At 50.0% G+C, this 20,773-nt stretch overlaps 1 protein-coding gene across 1 annotated transcript in view; it reads right to left on the bottom strand.

The window, feature by feature from the left end:
- The window catches only part of APCDD1L (APC down-regulated 1 like), a 49,577-nt gene extending 32,175 nt beyond the window's left edge, over positions 1-17,402 (bottom strand). Inside the window, exon 1 of the mRNA XM_069548219.1 lies at positions 16,703-17,402. Coding sequence (XP_069404320.1) covers positions 16,703-16,958 — 256 coding nt within the window. The 5' untranslated portion in view covers positions 16,959-17,402. The remainder of the gene's footprint in view (positions 1-16,702) is intronic.
- Positions 17,403-20,773: the final 3,371 nt, after the last annotated feature.

Here is a 20,773-nt window from a genome sequence, read left to right as displayed (position 1 = left end):
AGTGTAAACTGCAAAGTACTGAAACTCTCAGAAGAAAATATGGAAGAATATCTTTATGACTTCAGGGTAGGGAAGGATTTCTCAAACAAGATGCAAAACGTGTTATACCGAAAGACAAGCGAATAAATACATTAAAGTTAGGAACTCCTGTTACTCAGATAAGGGAGTGAGAGGAAGACCACCAACTAGGAGGAGACAGCTGCCACACAGAGAACCAGCAAAGGACTGATGTACAGAATGTGAAGAGGTCCCATAGATCTTAAGGAAAAACAACACGGTGGAAAAATAGGTGCAACACACAAGCCAGAATCTTACAGAAGAGAAAACAGGATGTTAAGTAAAGCTCGGTAGCGACATTCCAGCCCATTAATTGTCAGGGCCATGGAAATTAAGGCCCAATGAGGTAACATTTTACACTCACGAGATGAGCAAAAATCAGGAATTCCCCAAATAGCAAGTGTAGGTAAAGATTAGTGGGAACCCTGGTGTTTTATAAAACCATTCCCATACATGAACATCATAAAAGTTAGCAATGTGAGACCAGTGGGCTTTACAAATATTTGCTGGTACTCACGGTCAGAAATCCATTTTACATCAACAAGCAGCATTCACACATGCAAATTTTAGAACCGGAGGATTTAGGAAATGATATTGGTTCTTACCATGAGACAGCCATGCCTTTCTTACTGGTGCTGTTTTGTAGAACAATGTTGACAGGTTTTGTGGGAGTTTTTTCATATACTTAAACAATCTTAGGCTTCTCTTTTCATGTTTTAGCATTTTCATCATTTTTCTTTTGGTAACTGGAGCCATGTATCAAATACGGGGGAAATTTTCCCTTGTTTCAGTAGTTTTGTCAATTTTTAGGCTGAAAAATGATGCCTAGAGTTTGCTTTATTATGTTGAATTAAAATCAGTATTTCTCTAAAAACAGTAGCAACAAAACAAAACATTTAAGAAAACACAGAGATTAAGGTCCTCTAGTGTGATTTCCCGATGCATTAATAGATCATGACACTGATTTTATAACTCTTGCACACGTGTACCTGGTGACAAGTACAAGAATGTCTGTAACAGCTTTGCTTGTAATAGCCTAAAACTGAAAACAAATGTAACAGACCGAAGAACAGAAAGACAATCTAGACTGTTTTACATATCGGAATATAACCCAGCGCGGTGAAAAAGCATGACGGCAGCCACATTGAACACCATGCGCACACAACTTAGAGACCTAATACAGAGTGGCCAAAGCCCAGAAGCCCATGCACAGCAGGTGGTAACTTATTCAGCTCAAGAACAAGCAACAAAGGTAACAAACTTACATCCAGGGTATACATACCATGAAAAAAGCAAGGAACGGAAAACACAAAATTCAGGAAGGAAAGAAATAGACAAGGATAAAGATACTAGGAAAGTTCTGGTTCTTGGCGTAAGAGATGGGCTCACTGGTGTCTATTTGTGACCCCATGGACTGTGGCCCACAAAGCTCCTCTGTCCATGGAATTCTCCAGGCAAGAATACTGGAGTGGCTTGCCATTCCCTTCTCCAGCAGATCTTCCCAACCCAGGAATCAAACCTGAATCTCTTGCATGCAGGCAGATTCTTTACCATCTGAGCCACCAGGGAAGCTCTACTTTTATTTTTTTGCATTAATAGTTATCAAACATTATGCCATAAAAACCTATTTGTGAGTGGGTACCTATTTAAAATCCTTCCCATTTCCGAGTCCTTCAAAACCCAGTCTTTGCCTCCAATTCCTTTCTCTTAGTTTCTCCCAGCACCTGGCACATCACACACTGATCTACTGTCAATGTTTTTTGTAATCACACCCAGTACTGTGACAATGTTTGTGCCTGCCTCAAATACATAAGCTGAAGCCCTGCCCCCCAGTGCAATGGCATTTGGAGGTGGGGACCTTTGGAGACATTCATTTTAGATGAGGTCATGAGGGTGGAGCCCCCAGGATGGGATTAGCCCTCTTATAAGAAGAGAAAGTCCTGAGCCCCTCGAGGACACACCAAGAAGGTAGATAGGGAAGCAGGCCTTTAGTAGATATGGAATTTTCTGGCACCTTGATCCTGGGCCTCCCAGGTTCCAGAACTGGGAGAAACACATCTGTGGTGAAGCTGCCCAGGCCATGGTAATAGCCATGTGGTAATAGCCATGTGGTAACAGCTGCCAGAAACAACTAAGACGCCCAGCTTGTACTAACCCCAGGGCTTTTGCACTGGCAGCTCCTTGGCCCAGGAATGCTCGTTTGGACCTTTCAGCTCCTTCTCATCCTTCAGCTCAGATGTCACCTCTTTAGTGACAATTTCCCCATGATCTTGTCTCAAGCCTGCCCTCCAGTTCCCTCTTTGGCCTGCAGCCCCACTTCACTGTCTCCAGAGGGAACAAGGGAGGTTCTGGTTACCACCTTCCCAGCGATGACTGCTGTTCATGCAGCACTTGGGGATCATGGGCATCTTCAGCCGACTTCTGCCTAGGGTCATGCCACTCCTGCCAGATGCATCCAAGAATGCTGGCCACTGGGACCAGCTCCATAAACTGGGGGCCCAGTGCATGCTGAAAAAGCAGGGCCCTTGTTCAGAAAGTTAAGAATTTCAAGACTGGGAGCAGAGCGTGACACCCACTAGGCTCCATGTGTGAATGTCTACAGCTGCCCTCTTGCAGATCAGTGCATGAAAGGGGTGTGGTCTTAAGAAGGCACGCCAGAGCCTTGGGATCACATTGTGTCATCTAACCAGGCTGTGCATCATGTCCCTACTGAAGGCACGCCTCTGCCCGAGGAGCAGGAGGGGGCCTCTGTGCTTCCCTAGCTCCCAGTACACACCTGTGCTTCACCTCCATGCTGAGGCCCCTTGAAGGCAAGGACCATGGTGGCTAGAGCCCAGACTGGACCCAGCAGATCCAGGCTGGAATCCAGGTTAGTGGCTTTGAGGGAGAAGTTCAGTTTCTCCATCTATATGTGGGTTCAGAGGCTTACTGTGCAGAAAGAGGTAACACAGGTGAAGTACTCCACGTTCAGTCCATGCATGTGATTACTGTTGTAACCCAGAACATCAAACGCCAGGCTGTGATGCGCTGCATTTACTAAGGGACCCCCGTTTCCTCGGCACTGACCCAACCATCCACACGACAAGTGCTGTCTCCTTGCTCTCCTCCAGCCTTGGCAGAAGTCAGGACCCTCAGCCCTGGGGTCACTGCTTGTGTGATCATGCAGCCCCATCACTCACTTCCAGCACAGGGACAAAGCACAGAGCTGAGGTGGTGGAGAGCTGAGCACAGGGCCTGCCACGAGGCGAACTGCGGCCACGCTCACGCTTTATGAATATTTTTTATGAGCAGAGGAGGGCAAGGGGGCATTTCTATTCAGTCCTGCTACCCCCGAGGTTAATGAGTTCAGGTTGATTTTCTGAATCCTGAAAAGAAGTTTTAGTGTATGCAATTACAGCTTTTATTTAGCAATAATCTACGCCAAACCCTGGGTCAGGTGTGGGAGAGACTCAAAGAAGAATAAAACCCATTGTGCCCTGGAGGGGTTCACAGCCCCGCCTGGGAGCCAGATCCCAGATAAATCAACAGTGTGTGGTGGGGCAGGGAGGTGGGTCCCTAGAGTGGAGTGTGGGAGGTGGGATGGTGGGTGCTGTGCTGGGTGAGTGGGGACAGATAGTGTTCACATAATCTCAGGGATGAAATATCACAACAAATGCTGAGGATGGATTTGAGGGAGTGAAGGGGAAAGCTAGCCAGGAGGGCTCCCTGGCTGGTGGTCCAGGGGAATTTGGAGAAATGACACGTGGAAAGTATGTTCAAGCTAAGGGAACAGCACATGCAAAGGCCCTGAGGATGGGCTGAGCTGGAAATGGGCAAGGGGAGGACAGAAAGCTGCTGCAGCTGCAGCTCTACCTGCAGGGAGAGTGGGGCCCACAGGGTACGGAGACTGCCTGGGTGGAGAAGGCTGGTTTGGGCAGGTGGGGCCGTATTGGAGGCAAAGGAGCCCTGGAGGTGCTTCAGGCAGAAGCAACTGAGGGGGCATGGACCTGCAGGGGAGAGATGGGGGGCAGCAGGGGACCCCTTGGGGGTCTTCCTGGCGCCAGGCAGGGATGGGTGAGGCTATGCCTGCACTCAGGGGCTAGGGAAAAGGGAAAGGGCTTCTTATGAGTGGCACTGAGGAGATGTTAATGAGATTCTGATCTACTTGGAGTGAAACAAAAAAAGATAGGCAAGCCAAACTATATGAAAAACAAAAGTCACTGTGTGAATTTGCAAGCGTGTGAGGTCTTCCCTTGTGACTCAGCTGGTAAAGAATCCATCTGAAAGAGGAGATCTGGGTTCAATCCCTGGGTTGGGAAGAGCCCCTGGTGAGGGGAAAGGCTGTACCCACTCCAGTATTCTGGCCTGGAGAATTCCATGGGCTGTATAGTTCATGGGGTCGCAAAGAGTCGGACACGACTGAGCAGCTTTCACTTTCGTTGCTAGGTCTGAACTCAGACCTGCTCACAGGGACCCCTGTGGGGATCGAGGCTGCAGAAGAGAGTATGAGGAGAGTTTCAGATTGCAGAAAAGCTGGGAAGAAAGCACAGAGAGCCCTCATCTACAGTAGCCCCGATTCCCCTGTTAGTAGCATTTTCTGTGAGGGCAGTGCCTGTTGTCATTGTGCTCTTCAGTGGCTAAGTCATGCCCGACCCTTTGTGACCCCATGGACTGTAGCCTGCCAGGCTCCTCTGTCCATGGGACTTCCTAGGCAAGAACACTGGAGTGGGTTGCCATTTTCCTCTCCAGGGGATCTTCCCCACTCAGTGATCAAACCTGCATCTCCTGCATTGCCAGGCGGATTCTTTACCACTGAGCCCCCTAGGAAGCCCACACTTACTACAATTACACAATCAATCTTGGTACATTATTAACTAAAGTCCATACATACTTTATTCAGATTTTCTCCAGTTTTATCTAATGCCCCTTTTCTGAGAAACATGATTTTAGCTCACATTTAAAAACTAAAATTCAGTTCAGTTATTAGAACACTTTTAAGCTCTGGAACAACTTGGGTAAGCGTGTGCCTCTCCTTTTCAACAGTAAATTTTATAAACCTTAAATATATAATGATTTCTGATGGAAATTTTGTGCCCCAAATTTTGAATATTTTGAATATTATTGCACATTATTTAAAAAATAATGCCAACTCTCAATAATTTTAAAATATTGGTTGTGTGTGGCAATGATAGTATTTTGGATATCTTGGGTTAAATAAGAATATCTTTAAATATGAATCAAACTATGAGTTCAGTTCAGCTGCATCCAATTCTTTATGACCCCATGGACTGCAGCATGCCTTGCTCATACTCATGTCCATCAAGTCACTGAATCAAACTATGTAATTATACAATTTCATTTTATTCTTTTTTCCTTTTAAAAGTGTGGCTACTAGAAAATTTAAAATTACATATATGGGGACTTCCCTGGCAGTCCAGTGGTTAAGATTCCACTTTCACTTCAGGGGCCATGGGTTCCATCCCTGGTCAAGGAACTAGGATTCACGTGCAATAGCGGCTATGTGGCCAGCATCTAATTTCCGCTGGTGCTGGTTTGAGTGATAGAAGCCTGTGAAATGGCCGAAGAGGGATAGCCAGAGAGGAGGGAGGGGTGTCAGAGTGAGGGAGGCTGGGTGGGCCGGCAGGGGGCCAGGAAGCAGGCAGGAGGGAGGAGGGGGAGGAGGTGAAGGGAGGAGGGGAAGGCAGGGGGAGGAGGGGAAGGCAGGGGGAGGAGGGGGAGGAAGGGCCTAGGGCAGGGCACGCCCAGGAGGAGCCCCACAGAGGCCTGGATGCCCCGAGAAGAGGAGGAGCCGTGTGGGGACCCAGCTGAGGGGGATCATAGGATCTTGGTGGGGACGTGAGACACCTAGTCAGCAGTGCTAAGGTCTCAGTGGGCCTTTTGAGGACAGAACAGGGGAACGTGGTTACCGTGCGGGGCCAGGTGGGTGAGATGCGATGGTCCTAATCCCTCCAAAACTGCCTGGCTTCCTGTGCCAACGGCAGACAGGGACTGGGGAGCGGTGCCAGCGTGAGAGCTGCTTGGGTGGGGGCTGGGCCTGTTGTCCAACTTCAGGGAGGAGGACACTGGACCCCCGCCCCACCCATGCCTCACTCCATTAGGTCCCAGGGGAGCATCACCTAGCCCCCCACACTGGGGGCTCAAACAACAGAAATGGATTCTCCCTCCCTCTGGAGACCAGCTGTCCCAGGTAGAGGTGTGGCAGGGGGGGTTCCCTCTGAGGCTTCTCTCCTGGGCTTGCAGATGACTCCCTCCCCTCGTCCTCACCTTGGTTCTCCTCTTTATGAGGATGTCGGTCATTTTGAATTACAGTTCCCCTTCCCATGAACTCACTTTAATGCCATCAGTCTGTAAAGACCCTTTCCGAAAAGAAGGGCACATTACGGAGTTCTGGGGTTAGGACTTCATCATATGAATTTTGGGGGGCAGGGTGGAGGGGTACGATTCAACCCATAACACTGGCCCCTGCCTGCGGGGCTGGTGGAGGCAGGACTCTATCTAGCCCCTATTAGTGTATTGGCATTACTAAGAAATAAGGCAGGGCAGCAGAATTCCCTTTAATCAGCCTTCAACCTCCTTTCCCAGCAGACCATTACTATCAATCTGTCTGTCTTTCTAGACCTTTGTTATGGAGGGATACACGGAAATATGTGTTGCAGGTGGGTGGGTGGGGGGCAGACTGTTTTTAAAACAAGATTTAAATCCTCTTTACGGTGAAAAACCTAGCTAATGAAAATTATGTTTCAAAACAGACAGAGGCGTTCTTTGTGCTAAATATGGTGTTGTCTCATTTGCAATGGAAAAGTCCCTCATTTAAAAAAAAAAAAAAAAACATTATTAAGAGGCCTTACAATACAAACCACATTTTCCAACTCAATAGCATACAAGGTCAGCCAAGCAAAGACAATGTAAACTAGCTTCGAAAGCGTGTTGCTCAATAATGAAATGTTTTCGGTAGGGGAGGGAAGCAGCAAGATAATCAGACTGGTGGTGGTGCGGCTGAAATTTCAGCCCCCAAAATGCACCCCTTCAGTAATTGGGGACCTATTAGATGATGCTTAAGCGCGGCTTCAGATACTGCATTTCTGATTAACAAAGATATAATTTCTTAAGGGAAGAAGGACTCTGTTCACACCCTTGGTTATCCTGAACTGGCCCTTGTACACAAAGAAAGGCCATTTGTCCAGTGGGAGCTGATGGGACACACCTGGCCAGGAAAAGGGTTGAAGGGGCTGGGAGGGATGGAAGAGGAAGTTCAAAGGTGTCTGCCTGAACTGGCTGCCAGTTTGGACGCGGAGTCCGGTTTGGACGTGGAGACCAGCCAAACCCACACCTCCCATCCCTGAGAACCTTGGTTTCCACTTGAATGCCAGCCTCCCTGATGGCAGGTCCTGAGCCGGCGCTGCTTGGAGATCACAGGTCCTCCTCCCTCTGACCAAAGCCTCTCATCCTCGGAGGCTGCCCTGACCCTCATCACCTCCTGCTAGACGTCACCTCCAGCTGCTGTCCTTCTCTCACCAAGGCCATGGGCCCCACTCTCACATCTCCATGCCCTCTGTGGAGTCTCATCTCCATCCCGTGTCTACCTCGGAGGCTGGCCTCATCCTGGCTTCAGACCCTGTTGACTGCTCACTCCCTTCACCTGTGTCAGGACCACTTTTGGGTGTTGTGGTCAAGACCCTCAGCAGCAGTCACCAAGGTCGGGTGGACATTCATTTCTCATCTGCGGTTGGGGCTGGTGTGTCTGCTGTGTCCGGCAGAGCTCTCCAGACGCAAGCCTTCCGCTCTGCCCTGTCCCTGGCTGTGACCTTCACCAGCATAGGCTCCTGAGGCTCTGCTCCACATCCCATCCCACCACCAAGACAGCAGGCCCCCATGTTCTCAGAGCATGTGACCCGGGAGCATGGTGTCCCCTGGCCCAGACGCCCCTCCCTCTAGCTCTTCTCTCCTTCGGGATCTTCAACCTCCTTTCCTGGGCCTCAGACCTAGTCAGGTCCTCTCAGGTCTCTCTCACACCCCCTCTTCCTATCACCAAGCAGCTCAATTCACCTCCTCTGGCAGCCACACCTCCCCAGTCACCGTCTTTCCTTCGTTCCATAGTGCCACTGCTGTCAGTCATTCTCTCGTTTCTTATTTATTGTCTGCGCTTCCCCACCCCAACCCACCACTCAATTGGAAGGCAAGCCCCACGAAAGCCATACCAGGCCCATCTTGTTCATGCCTGTGTCCCCAAGACGTGGAACAGTGCCTGGCACAGTGTCAGCATCCACTGAACACCCCTTGAAGAATACTTGAATGAAGAAATGTTTCCATCGTTGAGTTGAAATTATACCAAGTTATCCAAAAACATAGTAAATGCATACTCATTCATTTAATTCTTCTAAATTAGAATTTGGAGGAGAGAGAGAAAGAAGTTTGTACTTAAGTGGGATTTAAAAAAAAAGAACTTTCTGAGCAAATTATCTGTGTAAACAGGGGAATATGTTTTACCCTCTTAATAATGAACTCCAGCAGCTCTGGCCTCAAACACTTTGAGAAGCTCTATGATGATGAATATGCAAATTCCAAGCGATTCCACGTTTTGTTGAAGCCCTTAAAGGATTCTGGAAGCTCGGTATCCTAACCTCTATTCCCTGAGGCCCCTGACAGCAGTGATAATGGATAGCCTGATATAATGGGACTGGGCTTAAGCTCTTTACCTGGTATCTAGAACACCAAGTTTTCAGGAAGTCAGCATCAGGAAGTTTTCAGGAATTCACTGCTAAACATGATGGCATTTCACTGTGGCAGAGATGAATACATCTCTGAATTGGCGCCAAACAGGCATCTATAGTCCCTGAAGGCTTGGGGTGGGGTTAACTAGGAAAACGCAGCTAGTCACTCCATCACCAGGTTAACAGTTTTCTGAGCTTTCATTGGTTACTTTAAGTTGACCTCCCTGTAAAAGCAGATGAAATGTAAAACTATTGTAAAAAAAAAAAAATAAGGGCAAACATCAACCGGAAAAGCCCAGGCACTCTCACCCCCTGGCAAGTTGGTCTTCATTTCAGTTAACTTGGGGTTGCTGCTAAGGAAAGCGGAGCCCATCTGAATCCGGTTAGAGCTGATGGACCAAACAGTAGGCTTCAGTTTCAAACTATCTAGAAACCACACCCAATCACCAAAAACACATGTTAAAACAACTCTTAATTGTACATTTCAGAGGACAAGTAATTTCGTTTTGCTGTGGTCACTGGTAATTCCAAGCTAAATACATCTCTGTGTTGAGCTCTGTTTTTACCCGTATTTGGGGGCAAGAAGAGGGTTGGGTGTGAGCGACTGTTTTGCTTCTCCCTTTTTGTATAATTTAATATTGAGGTTTGGAGAGGGCAGCTCAGATTTTGTAATGCGTGTTGAGCTCTTGGGATAGCTATGGGCACAGGCCTGAGATTCATGTCCCAGGTAGGAGGGGAGGCACCTTGGCTCACAAGTCCTCCAGGACTAGAGTCAATAAGGGAAACTTTGCTGTTGGCAGAAAAAGGGAGCAAGGAACCTAGGCAGGCAGACCCAGCACTTGTCCACTGCAGTTTGGCTTCGAACAGAAGAAGACTTGAGAAGGGGGTGGCGGGAAAGGATTACTCAGGGCACACCCTCCACTGCTAATGAGACCAACAGGTAGCACCATGGATCTCCCTGGCATTTGTGAAGGATCCCACCTTCCCTGGTTCCTCTCGGAGATGAGGAATGGGTCTCCTGGTCCCTGAGCTAACTGTGTAGACAGACTATTAGTACCTTAGGGCCACCAGGGAGCAGTGAGTTGTGTGGAATTACTGGGTTGGTATCTCACATGCTGTGGATGGTTGCTGAGCAACAAAGAGCTCACTGGTCTGCAAACTTTTTAGGAACCCTAGCCTGTTGGCCTCCATTTCTTCAGGCATGAAATGGCAATGACTGCGGTGTGCAAACAATAAGGCAATCGTAAAGAAGTAATATAATGCTCCTACAAAGCTTAACAAAAGCAGGTGCCCAGTGGATGTTGACTTTTTTACTTTTTTTTTTTAAATTTTTAATGGGAGGAAAATTGCTTTACAATGTTGTGTTGGTTTCTGCCATACAACAATGCAAATCAGCCATAATTATATACATATCACCTCCCTCTTGAGCCTTCCTCCCTTTCCCCCATCCCACCCCTCTAGCTCACTGCAGACCCCTACGCTCAGCTCCTTGTGTATACACTAGCTTCTCACCAGCTATCCGTTTTACACATGGTAGTATGTTTATGTCGGTGTTACTTTCTCTGTTTGTCCCACTCTTTCCTTCCCCCACTGTGTCGACAAGTCCATTTTCTGTGCATGTGTGTTAGTTGCTCAGTCTTGTTCGACTTTTTGGGACCCCATGGACTATAGCCCACCAGGCTCCTCTGTCCACGTAGTTCTCCTGGCACGAATACTGGAGTGGGTAGCCATTCCCTTCTCCAGAGGATCTTCCCAACCCAGGGCTCATCCTCTCTTGCCCCCTTCTCCTCCTGCCTTCAATCTTTCTCAGCATCAGGGTCTTTTCCAATGAGTCAGCTTAGGTGGCCAATGCATTGGAGCTTCAGCTTCAGCATCACTCCTTCCAATGAATATTCAGGGTTGATTTCCTTTATGATTGACTGGTTTAATCGCCTTGCAGTCCAAGGGACTTTAAGAGTCTTCTCCAGCACCACAATTCAAAAGCATCAATTCTTCAGCGTTCAGCGTTCTTTATGGTCTAACTCTCACATCCATACATGACTACTGGAAAAACCATAGCTTTGAGTATTTGGACCTTTGTTGGCAAAGTGATGTCTTTGCTTTTTAATACGCTGTCTTGGTTTGTCATAGCTTTCCTCACAAAGACCCTCCCCCATCCCTCCTTCCTGAAATACATGGTGCCACCCCACCCACTGGATGGGCACTTTGGGTCCACTACCAGGCAAAGGCAACCCAAACCCCCACATGCCTTTGAAAGCAGGAACTCAGGCTTCTGACTCCCTTTTCGTACTTTGCATCCCTGTCCTCCTCTGACTCTGTCCATCAGCCTCTCTGACCCCTCCTCCCCAGCCACACTCCTGACATCCCAGACTGCCTTGCAGTTGCCCCCCAATCCCGCAAGGAGAAGGATAGCATACTCCCCAGATTGGACCTTGCAGGGCAGTGTCCTGTCACCTTAACAGTGATGTGAGTGACCTCACCAAGCCCTTGCTGTGTGCCTGGTGCTGTATTAAATGCTCCACATGGATAGCAATACCGACTTCTCATAGCAGTCCCTTGGGGTCAACTTCATGAAGGAGGAAACTGAGGCATGGAAGGATGAGGTAATCTGCAGCAAATGGAGCAGCCGGAATTGGAATGTGGGAAGCCGAATTCCAGAGCCCCGCAGCTCTGCAGCCTTTGCAGATGGACAATTAGGATCCTTCCCTCTTCAACAACTCTCAGATTAACATTTAATTGGGGATTTAAAACGCTGTTCTTGTTAGCATGCCTGTGGTCTCTGCGCTGCGATCTTCCCCATTAAGTCGTGTTATGTAAACCATCAGCCCAGATGCCACAGAGCCTGTGGATCTCCCGGCGCCCAAACTTGGCTCAAAAGCCCAGTTCTTTCGAGCAGCAGCAGGGCAGGGAGCCTCTTGCCTGAGCTTTGAGCTGAACTGCCCCAGGAGAGGGCAGCTGAAGCAGGAAGCTTGGGGGCCCACAAATCTCAGCCCCTGGGCTTGCAGGCTGGACGACCTTGGGTGTGTGGCCTTGCTTGTGTCATCTGTAGAATGGTGCCCACGGCACAGGAGGTTGCAAGAATCATGGGGTATCACTTATGAGATGCTTGTTAACATAGTGCTTGGGCTGTATCTCTCCCCCTAAGGAAAGTCAGTTTCTCCTTCACACACAGACACCATATGTGGTCATTCCTAGTAAGACTATCTGGCCATCTATTCTCCTCTTGGGTGAAAAAATGCACATTTTGCTTAGAAACCACATGCCTTCGCATGTTTCAGTGGAATAAATGTGAAAGAGACCAGGAACAAAGAGTAAATTCTCTTTAAGGAAGTTTGGGTGAACAAACAGAAAGCTAGGGAAAATGTATATGGGAGACAGCTACTTCTCTATATATAAAAAGCACTAACAAATCAATAAGAAGAAAATATTTTTTAAAAATTCGATATAAAAATGGGCAAAGGAGATTACCGGACGTGTCATAGGAAAGTCAATGAAAGGGGTAATATACAGACATTCTTCTTTACTCATAACTGATGGAATGCAAGTATAAATAAACCAGGCATTGCCACTGGCAAGATTTTTAAAGAAAAGTAATGATGAAGGTTGGCAAGGATGTGGGGAACAGGGTCTCATAGCCCATCCATGGAGGTTGTTGACTGTGCAAACCATTAGAAAGGAAAGCTCTGGGGAGAATTTATACACATATTTTGCTGCAGCAATTTCACGACTAGGGATTTACATCCAAATCTGCAGAAGAAGGGGAGGCTGGGGCAGGGAACAGTGTTCTAAGCAGAGGAACAGCATGTGTGTGTGTATAGGCTGTGGTGGAAAGGGGCATGGCCTGAAGGACAGGCTGACAGTGTGTTTCCATATCCTGGTGGTGGCTGGTGATACCTTCTCTCAGGAGGAAGAAAGCTTGTCTGTGAAGTGTGCGGGGAGGAGGGTCACACAGGGATCAGGAGCACTGACAGGGGCTCGAAGGAGAGGTGAGGTGAAGTCACTCAGTCGTGTCCGACTCTTTGCGACCCCATGGACTGTAGCCTACCAGGCTTCTCCCTCCATGGGATTCTCCAGGCAAGAGTACTGGAGTGGGTTGCCATTTCCTTCTCCAGAGGATCTTCCTGACCCAGGGATCGAACCCAGGCCTCCCGCATTCCGGGCAGACGCTTTAACCCCTGAGCCACCAGGGAAGCTAGAAGGCACGGGTATGAACACAGCTGAGCTGGACAGAGGCTCTGGCTGGGACCGAGTGTCCCTGGAGGGTGGGGCTATCATCATTCCCAACTCGCTAATGGGGACATAGGTGACAGGGCCGGAAGGTGACAAAGCCAGGATGGGACCCAGGTCTGTTCAGTTCCTAAGATGCTGCTCTCAAGCTCTCCATAGCACACAAGACGTGTTAAACTCAGCCAAGACCAACCAACCTCCCAGTGCACTGGTGGAGGTCCTGGAGGACTAGTCCTGCCTCCCTGGTGTACCCGTGGTGGTCCTTCACACAGGGACGTCTGATGTTCTCTGGGACATCTGTTCACCATGACCCTTGCACTCCGCACTCTGGGTCGGGGGCTGGCTTTGTGCAATATGCTTCTGAAAGCCATTCTGGTTTGAGGATCAGTCACACTGCCCACCACCTGGCTACAACTCATGGCCACCTCTGGCACCAGCTTCAGAATTCAGTCCCTTCCCCGGATTACCCCCAGCTCAGCCTGAACTGCCCTCAAGTTCAAACCGAACTCAGTGACCTCTTTTTGCATTGGGTTCTTTTTAGTTGATTGATTGATTAATTTACTTGGCTGCACCAGGTCTTTTATCTTATGTTTTGCCTTTTTAAATTTTTACTTTGCTTTGGGGTAGAGCCTATTAACAATGTTGTGATAGTTTCAGGTGAACCATGAAGGGACTCAGCTATACTATATCTTGGAAATCTTAACAGGGGCTCATTTGGCTTTCAGTTTCCATGAACATAGTGAGCGTCCAATACATTTCCCAAATAGTTCTTCACATGTAGCTTCTTACTAGTTTGCCATCCGGATGGTCTGGAAACCAACGAAGCTGTTCTGTTTGTCTTGAGCTATTTAGACTTTGGAGATTCCAGCGTCAGTCAGAATACAAGTGAAACAGCTGGCCACAATGATCCAAGTGGTGAGAGGAAGTTTTCATTCAAAAACTTTTTTTTGTTGTTGTTTTAAGTAATAAATACAATTACCGATCTCCTTTCACCTTTGATTTTTTGGACCCATCTACTAAGTTAATTTTCTCCCCAGCTTTCACTCTCAGTTTTGAAACAGAGCCCCATATCCACAAACAATTTATTATGGAATAGCCTGTGATTTTGTCCTAGTTAATCTGTCTTTAAATGATAACTTGCCATTGCAAAGTATATGGCTAGAGATAAAAGCAGGGCTGAAATTAGAAAAAAGAAATATAAATGAGAGGGGGAAAAAAAGAAGCTGTGGTTTTTCATTTTCCCCCTCAAGCATAAATTGTTGAGTAAGGAGATTTTTAAGAGCCAGAAATTGCTGAGGAGTGAACCGAAGCTGGCACAAGACACATCTGGCGATGCAGGGTTTTGACGAGGGTCTGCTGCAGCCGGCAACTAGCCACCCTCACCCACAGCTAGCTCCTGCCACCCCCAGGGAGGACATTTTCAGAGACCAGGGGAGAGAGGACAAGTGGGAAAAATCAACGTCTAGATTGGAAACTACTGCCACTGTGTTGTTTTTCTTGAGGTCCCACTGAGCCTTTGATTTCCTGATTGCTCAGAGCAAGAATAACAAAATCCATCCAACCTGGTGATTTTCGACAGATTCATCTGAACGTTGAATTTGATCTGCCCACACCAGTGGGTCTCAGCCGGGGACAATGGATGTCCCGGGGGACATCCAGCAGCTTCTGGGAACGTTTGTGGTTTTCATAGCTGGGAGGTGTTGCTACTGGCGTGTGGGGGGTGGAGGCCAAAGATGGTGTTCCATGTCCTCCAGGGCACAGGATGGCCCCCAGCAGAAAAGGGTCTGGACCACAGTGTCAACAGTGCTGAGGCTGAGAAACCCTGGTGGGGTGTGTGTGTGTGCGGCCATTGGTGTGCCTACAGTAGTTTCTTGAACCTGGAGACACGAAGTCCAGGCTTGCCTCCGCTCAGGTACCTCAATTATCTAAGTATCTGAAGGAGTAAAAGGTTTCTGTTTCCTTTCACTAAAGTACAAGGAACTTGTTGCCTGGTGATGCAGCCAGTGGTGAGAAGGGCTTTGGGAAAAGGGTTCAGTGGAAAATGAGGCCCAGCTCAGAGCGAGGAGCTGTGAAGGCAGCCCACAAGGGTCTGTCACCCCAGGGTTGAGACCCTGGGTCTCAACCGCAGGCTCCGCAGCCGCCTTTTCTGTACACCCAGGCCTCTGGGTACTCTCGGCTTCTCTCCTGTGGAATCTGCCTGACTTGGGGTGGCGAGAGGCCACCTGGGAGCGAAGCAGCAGGACACCAGAGAGCCACACTGGCGGTGATTTTATTGGCGAGACAGAAGCACGGGGCCTGCCAAGGACAACGGCCCTGTGCTGTGCCCAAGGCTGCAGGTTTCTGGGGAAATGTGCCCTACTGGGCTGGCCCATCCCATCCCCACGGGATGGAACCACCTGGGAGGAGGTGGAGGAGAAATGAAGACACAGCTTCCTCCTCCTCCCCCTCCCAGCTCTGTGCCCACAGGGCAAGCACACACACTCTTTGCCCAGCCATCCCCTCCGCGCCCCCTTCCTTCCAGTCTTACTTTCCTGGCCTATTTTTGTGCCCAGTGAGAACTGCTTGGCCATGGACAGCCGTGGGACCTCTCGCCCCAGCCCTGAGGTAAATGTCCCCTTTTGGCGGAGACGTCTGCAGCTCTTCAAACCATCTACACATCGTCCCTAGACCTTCCTTCAGACCCAGCTCATCTCTTTTTCCGATATCTAGCTGAGAAATTCTGGGCTGATTGAAGAGCTGCAGAGAGACCTGACTTTGCTCCTTGCCTGTAAGTGGAGAAAAGTGTGCTCAGCTGTGTCTTCCTGCAGGATGGACGCCTCAGGGCTGGGCAGTGTGCTAGTCGCTTCTCCTGCTCTCCTTCTTGTAACCCTCACAATAACCCCAGACAGAGGTGAGGATCTCGTGAGCCAGTTTGACGGATGAGAAAGCTGAGGCTAAGAGAACCGATGGACATGCCTGTCCAAGTTCACACAGGGTGATATGAAGCTGATCTGGACTTCTGAGTTAGGTGATCTGACTCCAGGGGTAGAATTCTTAATCCTTCACAAGGTGAGGGTGCTTGGGGGTGAGCCCGGCACACTGTGGTTATTATTGTCATTTTTGCCAATGGTGGTACACCACGGTCAGCGGGCATTACAGAATTTTGATCTTCCTATCCTCTAAGAAGAGGCAGCTGGAGGGCAGTTAGTTCTGGAGTCGACGCGATCCCCTCTTCGGGGGGTTGGGTTCCCTGCCCCCCTACCCTAAGCCTTCTGGGCACCAGAATTTGAGGAGGGGTGTGAGGGTCGCTGTGCCCTCCCCTCACTTCTGCTGCGGCTCTGCTGTAGGACACCATCTCTGAGTCCCAGCCCATCTAGGATGCAGTGGGCAAGACCAGATTCTGCAGCCCAGTGACATGGAGCTTGCGCCTTGCTGAGGGGCTCCCAGTGGGCTCGGGATCCCTGGAGGTCAGGCCGCGCGGGCACTGAGCACAGAGGGGCGCGCACGTGGTTCCGCGCCCGGCTTCCCAGCACAGGGTCCAGGAGGAGGCTGGAGGTGCAGCAGGTGCCCGGCCAGGTGAGGCTGGAGAAGAGCGCGCAAGACGCAGAACCGCCGGCCTGGCTCACCTGCCCACACAGCAGTCCCCAAGAAGCCCAAGGAATATCAGACGGCAGCTCCCTCCCTTCTGACCTCAGGCGGCGAGCCAGTGGGGGGAGGGTGGCACCTACCTCCCAACAGCACCAGGACGCAAGCGTAGGGGAGCATGGCAGCCGGCATCCCGCCGAGGGTGGCAGGACAGCCCCTGGGGCGCCTCCACACTGCGTGGAGACGAGGCGCCGGCGCAGGGCTCTCAGGCGGCCTCGGACAGCGGCGGCCCGGCTGGGGCCCTGCGAAGAAGTCGCGAGGGTCCTGCGCCCCCCTCCGCGCTCGCACGCGCTCGCCCTCCTGGGCTGTTGATAGTTGTAAGGAGAGCAGCGCACTCATAGGTCCAACTTTCCAGAAGAGGTGGAGACAGCCCCCGGCCTTGCGCGCACAGCCTCGCAGCGCGCCCAGCCCTCTGGCGCAGCTCCTCCTGCCATTCAGAACCCAGTCGACCCCCCTCCGTGCCCTGGTTCTTTCCTCTCCCCACCAAGTCTCTGCATTGAGCCAGGAGGCCTCCCGAAAACTCTTGTCCTGGCCAAGCCAGACGGTACGGTGCGCTCCTCCGCCAAAGCGCACCCCTATGCAGGTTGTCCCCTCCAAGGGCTAGGGGGTCGGGGGGCAGCTCATCTGTGCCCGCTGGGTCCTCAGACCCCTAAGGCTTCTCTTCAGGCCTTCCAGACACTTTTGGAAAAGTCGCGTCAACTTGGAGCGCAGGAGCGCAGTCAATGTGGCCAACCTAGGCGCCCAGCAGCCCACAGCCGCTCCCTGTAATTAGCTCTCCTCTGCTCCAAAGAGCATCTGGGCAAACAGTGTGGAGCCGACCAGGGCGGTTCCCCCCACCCCCAACTCCTCCTCCTGCCCCCACCCCTAATCTCCATCTGAGTGAGTCAGCTGAGGGTGGCTGCTCAGAGGCAAGGCAGCTGGGAGAAGGAGGAGGGAGATGGATGGGTCAGGCCACCTCAGGGCCTGACCTCAGGGTCTGGGCTCCCCCAGGCAGCTCCTCAGTGGTAGGGAAGTCTTGGACAGGAGTAGCATCTGGGAAGGAGCCTCCCAAGTTATTGGATTTATGAATGAAGAAGCGACAAAATCACTTGGATTGGAGAAGAGGAAGTTGAAGCGCTTCCCACCTGCGGGGATCACCAGGAGGACAGAAGTCAAGTCGCGAAGTGGGGGCTGCTGGGGGGCTGAGATGCGTAGATCAAGGTGTCCATTTCCATTGTGTTGTCCTTAACAGTGAAAGAGGAAGAGAGAGTAGACAGAACCAAAAGAGAGGTGAAAGAGAGAACCTAGAAGGAGAGAGGGAGAAGAAAGATAAGGAAAGAGAAAAGGGCAGAGAGAGGGAGAGAGAAAGGCAGGGACAAAGAAAAAAGGCAGAGAAGAGAGGCAGACAGGAAGGCAGGTCGGAAAGGGAGGAAGAAGAACAGAATGAAAAAGGGGGGAAGAGGGAGAGAGAGAGATGGAGGATGTCCCTTGGGGAGGACTTGGCCATGTGGGGACATGTCTGTGCCCAGGGTGTGTGTCCAGGCAGCCGACCTGCCCTCTGAAGGGCTTATAGACCCACCTGTCTATGCTTGTGGGCTGCTTGACCCTGGGGGTCAGTAGACAGCACCCCGTCTTTTGATTTTTTACCCTGGGCCTCTGGAGCCCTTCAACTTCCACCAGGGAACCCCCAGCCAGGGACCCCCGTCCCTGGGATGTCCTTAGCTTTCCTTTTCTCTGGAGGAACAGACTCAGTAAGTGTGGAAGGAGGCCACAGCGTGATTTTACACAAATGGAAATGTGAGAGAAACGATCAATTCCCTTCCTGAAAATGACATTTTTTCTGGTCTCTATGGATTGCTGAGAACAGCATGAGGCTCGAGGTGGCCTTGCTGAAGCCGAGATGCCATCAGCTCCCCGGCAGACAGCGGTCGCGCGCCACATATTAAGTTTCGGTGAAAGGGGTAACGTGGGCAGGGGGGTGGGGTGTGATTATTTATAATTGCATAATGGTGATTGTTTGTGGCAATTATGTGCCTTTAAATTAAAAAAAATTTACAATTATGGATAGTTTTAACAACTGCATGCTCTTTTGGCCCTGACTGTTTGAGGCTGTACTTTCTGGGCTTCCTGCTTGAGGGCATTTTGCAGTCCTAGGTCACTGATGGGGCTTTGAGTATGAATGGTTTGGCTTGGGAGGTGGGTGTTACACTGATGCAACGTGGGGTTATGATCTGGTACTTTCAGAACCTACTGTACTACTATTAGAAAATAGAACTTCCCTGCAAAGCCTGGTGCTCATGTATTAATTGTTATATTGGCTTATTTATTTATACTGGCTTATTTATAAGAGGAATTGCTGATAATTGTTGCACCCTGGAGAAGGAAATGGCAACCCACTCCAGTAGTCTTGCCTGGGAAATCCCATGGACAGAGGAGCCTGGAGGGCTACAGTCCATGGGGTTGCAAAGAGTTGGACACAACTGAGCAACTAACACCCACATTGAGACCTTGGTGTGGGCCAGATGCTTTGAAGCATAGACTTTATATCTGGACAGCCTGATGAGAAGTAAGAAGTATTGTTGGCCCCATTTTACAGAGCAGGGAAACTGAGTTCAGACAGGTTGGGCCACTGCCTCAAGGCCACACAGCTGGAAGGTGGCAGAACGCCTTAGACCCTGCTTGTGTCTGGGATGCTCTGTGTCTCCATGGGATTCCCTGACTGACCGGGCTCTTGGCTCCATTCTGAATCTCAAGTTCCTAAATGAGAAAGCCCATTCTATTAATATGATAACACCCTTTCTTCGAAGAGGCTTAGGAATGGCAGGGAAGCCCTATTGCAAAGTGCTGCCTAGGTCTTAGCCAAACTCCTCTGTTGAGATTGAGAATTATAGGTGGTATCGTACTCGCCCAGCCTGACATGAACAGTGGGTGATGCTTGGAAGGATGGGAGAAGCTAGGCGGGGTCTTCAAGGCCCACTGGTGCTGCTCTCCTGGATTTACAGGTGAGAAAACAGAAGCACAGGGTCAGATAAGTTCCCTGTTCAATGCAGATTTTACTCCAAAAAAAAAGACAGAAAATGAACAATTAGTGTTTGAACAACCCTCTGATCATTAGAAGATCCAACAAAAGAGAGAGAAGGAACTAAAGCTAAACTTTCTTGACTTCAAACGTAGATATTTATTTTTAACCCCCCAAAGTTGTATTGTCCAGACATTGCTGCAGGAAGGGTATTAATTGCTCGATTCCTGACCCCTTTTGTACCTACAGACCTGTCACCGAGAACATTTGAAATGATTAGTAATTATAAGATTGTCTGAGGGAGAAGCAGGTTTTTTCTTGAGTCTCGACTCTGCTAGCCATGAGTCATGTCTGTGGGCTTTACCATTGGCCTCCAGAGCTGACTTCTCTGGGCTGATCACTGCAGTGGTCTTCCCAAGTGGTCAAAGCTGCAGGAACAGTGCGGGGACACAGGGCAGGCTTTCTGGAGCCATGCACAGCTGGTGTGAGGGAGGGGCCCTGAGCCAAACGTCTACCCTCCCCTCCCCCCAAATCAAAGCCCGGGGCTGGCCCAATAGGACAGCTTTGCAGAATGGGCCTCTTTCTTCCCTCCCCACCAAACACCTACCTCCTCATCCTCCTGCATATTAACAGCACCACGGGAAGATAAGATCACCCCACGAAATCTTGCTGTAAAATGGTCTGTTTCCCCTGCTCGTTATCAGGGGTGTCTGATCAAAGAAATTTTGCCCGGGCTTGGTTATCTAATAACCCAGTAAACATCCAGGCCAGCTTCCCTGGTGGGAAAGGCAGGCGGGGGCTGCTCTAGATGAAGTGAGGGGCAGGTTGAACACCCTTCCCCCAACTTGGTGACCATCTCTGCCTGCAGAGCATCACACTGCCTGTCCTGGAGCCCCCCAGAGCCTCATGACCACCCCTCTGTTTCAGACGGAGAAACTGAGGCAGGGAGCCTGTGTTCTTGTCCCTTGGGAGAGCCCTCGATCCTCCCGCAGTTGTCCATCTAGTCCCCCATGGCACTGGTACATCTCACCTTGTGTGTGATGGGGACTTACTACATTTTGTTGAATGAATGAGTAAATGATCAAACACACTGTCACAGGATGAGCACTGGGCCCTGTCAGAAGACTCTGTTGCAAGTCTTTTTAAAAAAAGACTT

This window comes from Ovis canadensis, chromosome 13 (assembly GCF_042477335.2).
Source record: "Ovis canadensis isolate MfBH-ARS-UI-01 breed Bighorn chromosome 13, ARS-UI_OviCan_v2, whole genome shotgun sequence".
In the NCBI taxonomy this organism is placed as follows: Eukaryota; Metazoa; Chordata; class Mammalia; order Artiodactyla; family Bovidae; genus Ovis; species Ovis canadensis.
The sequence above is the reverse complement of the archived record's forward strand: the minus strand, read 5'-3'. Positions and strand labels throughout refer to the sequence as shown.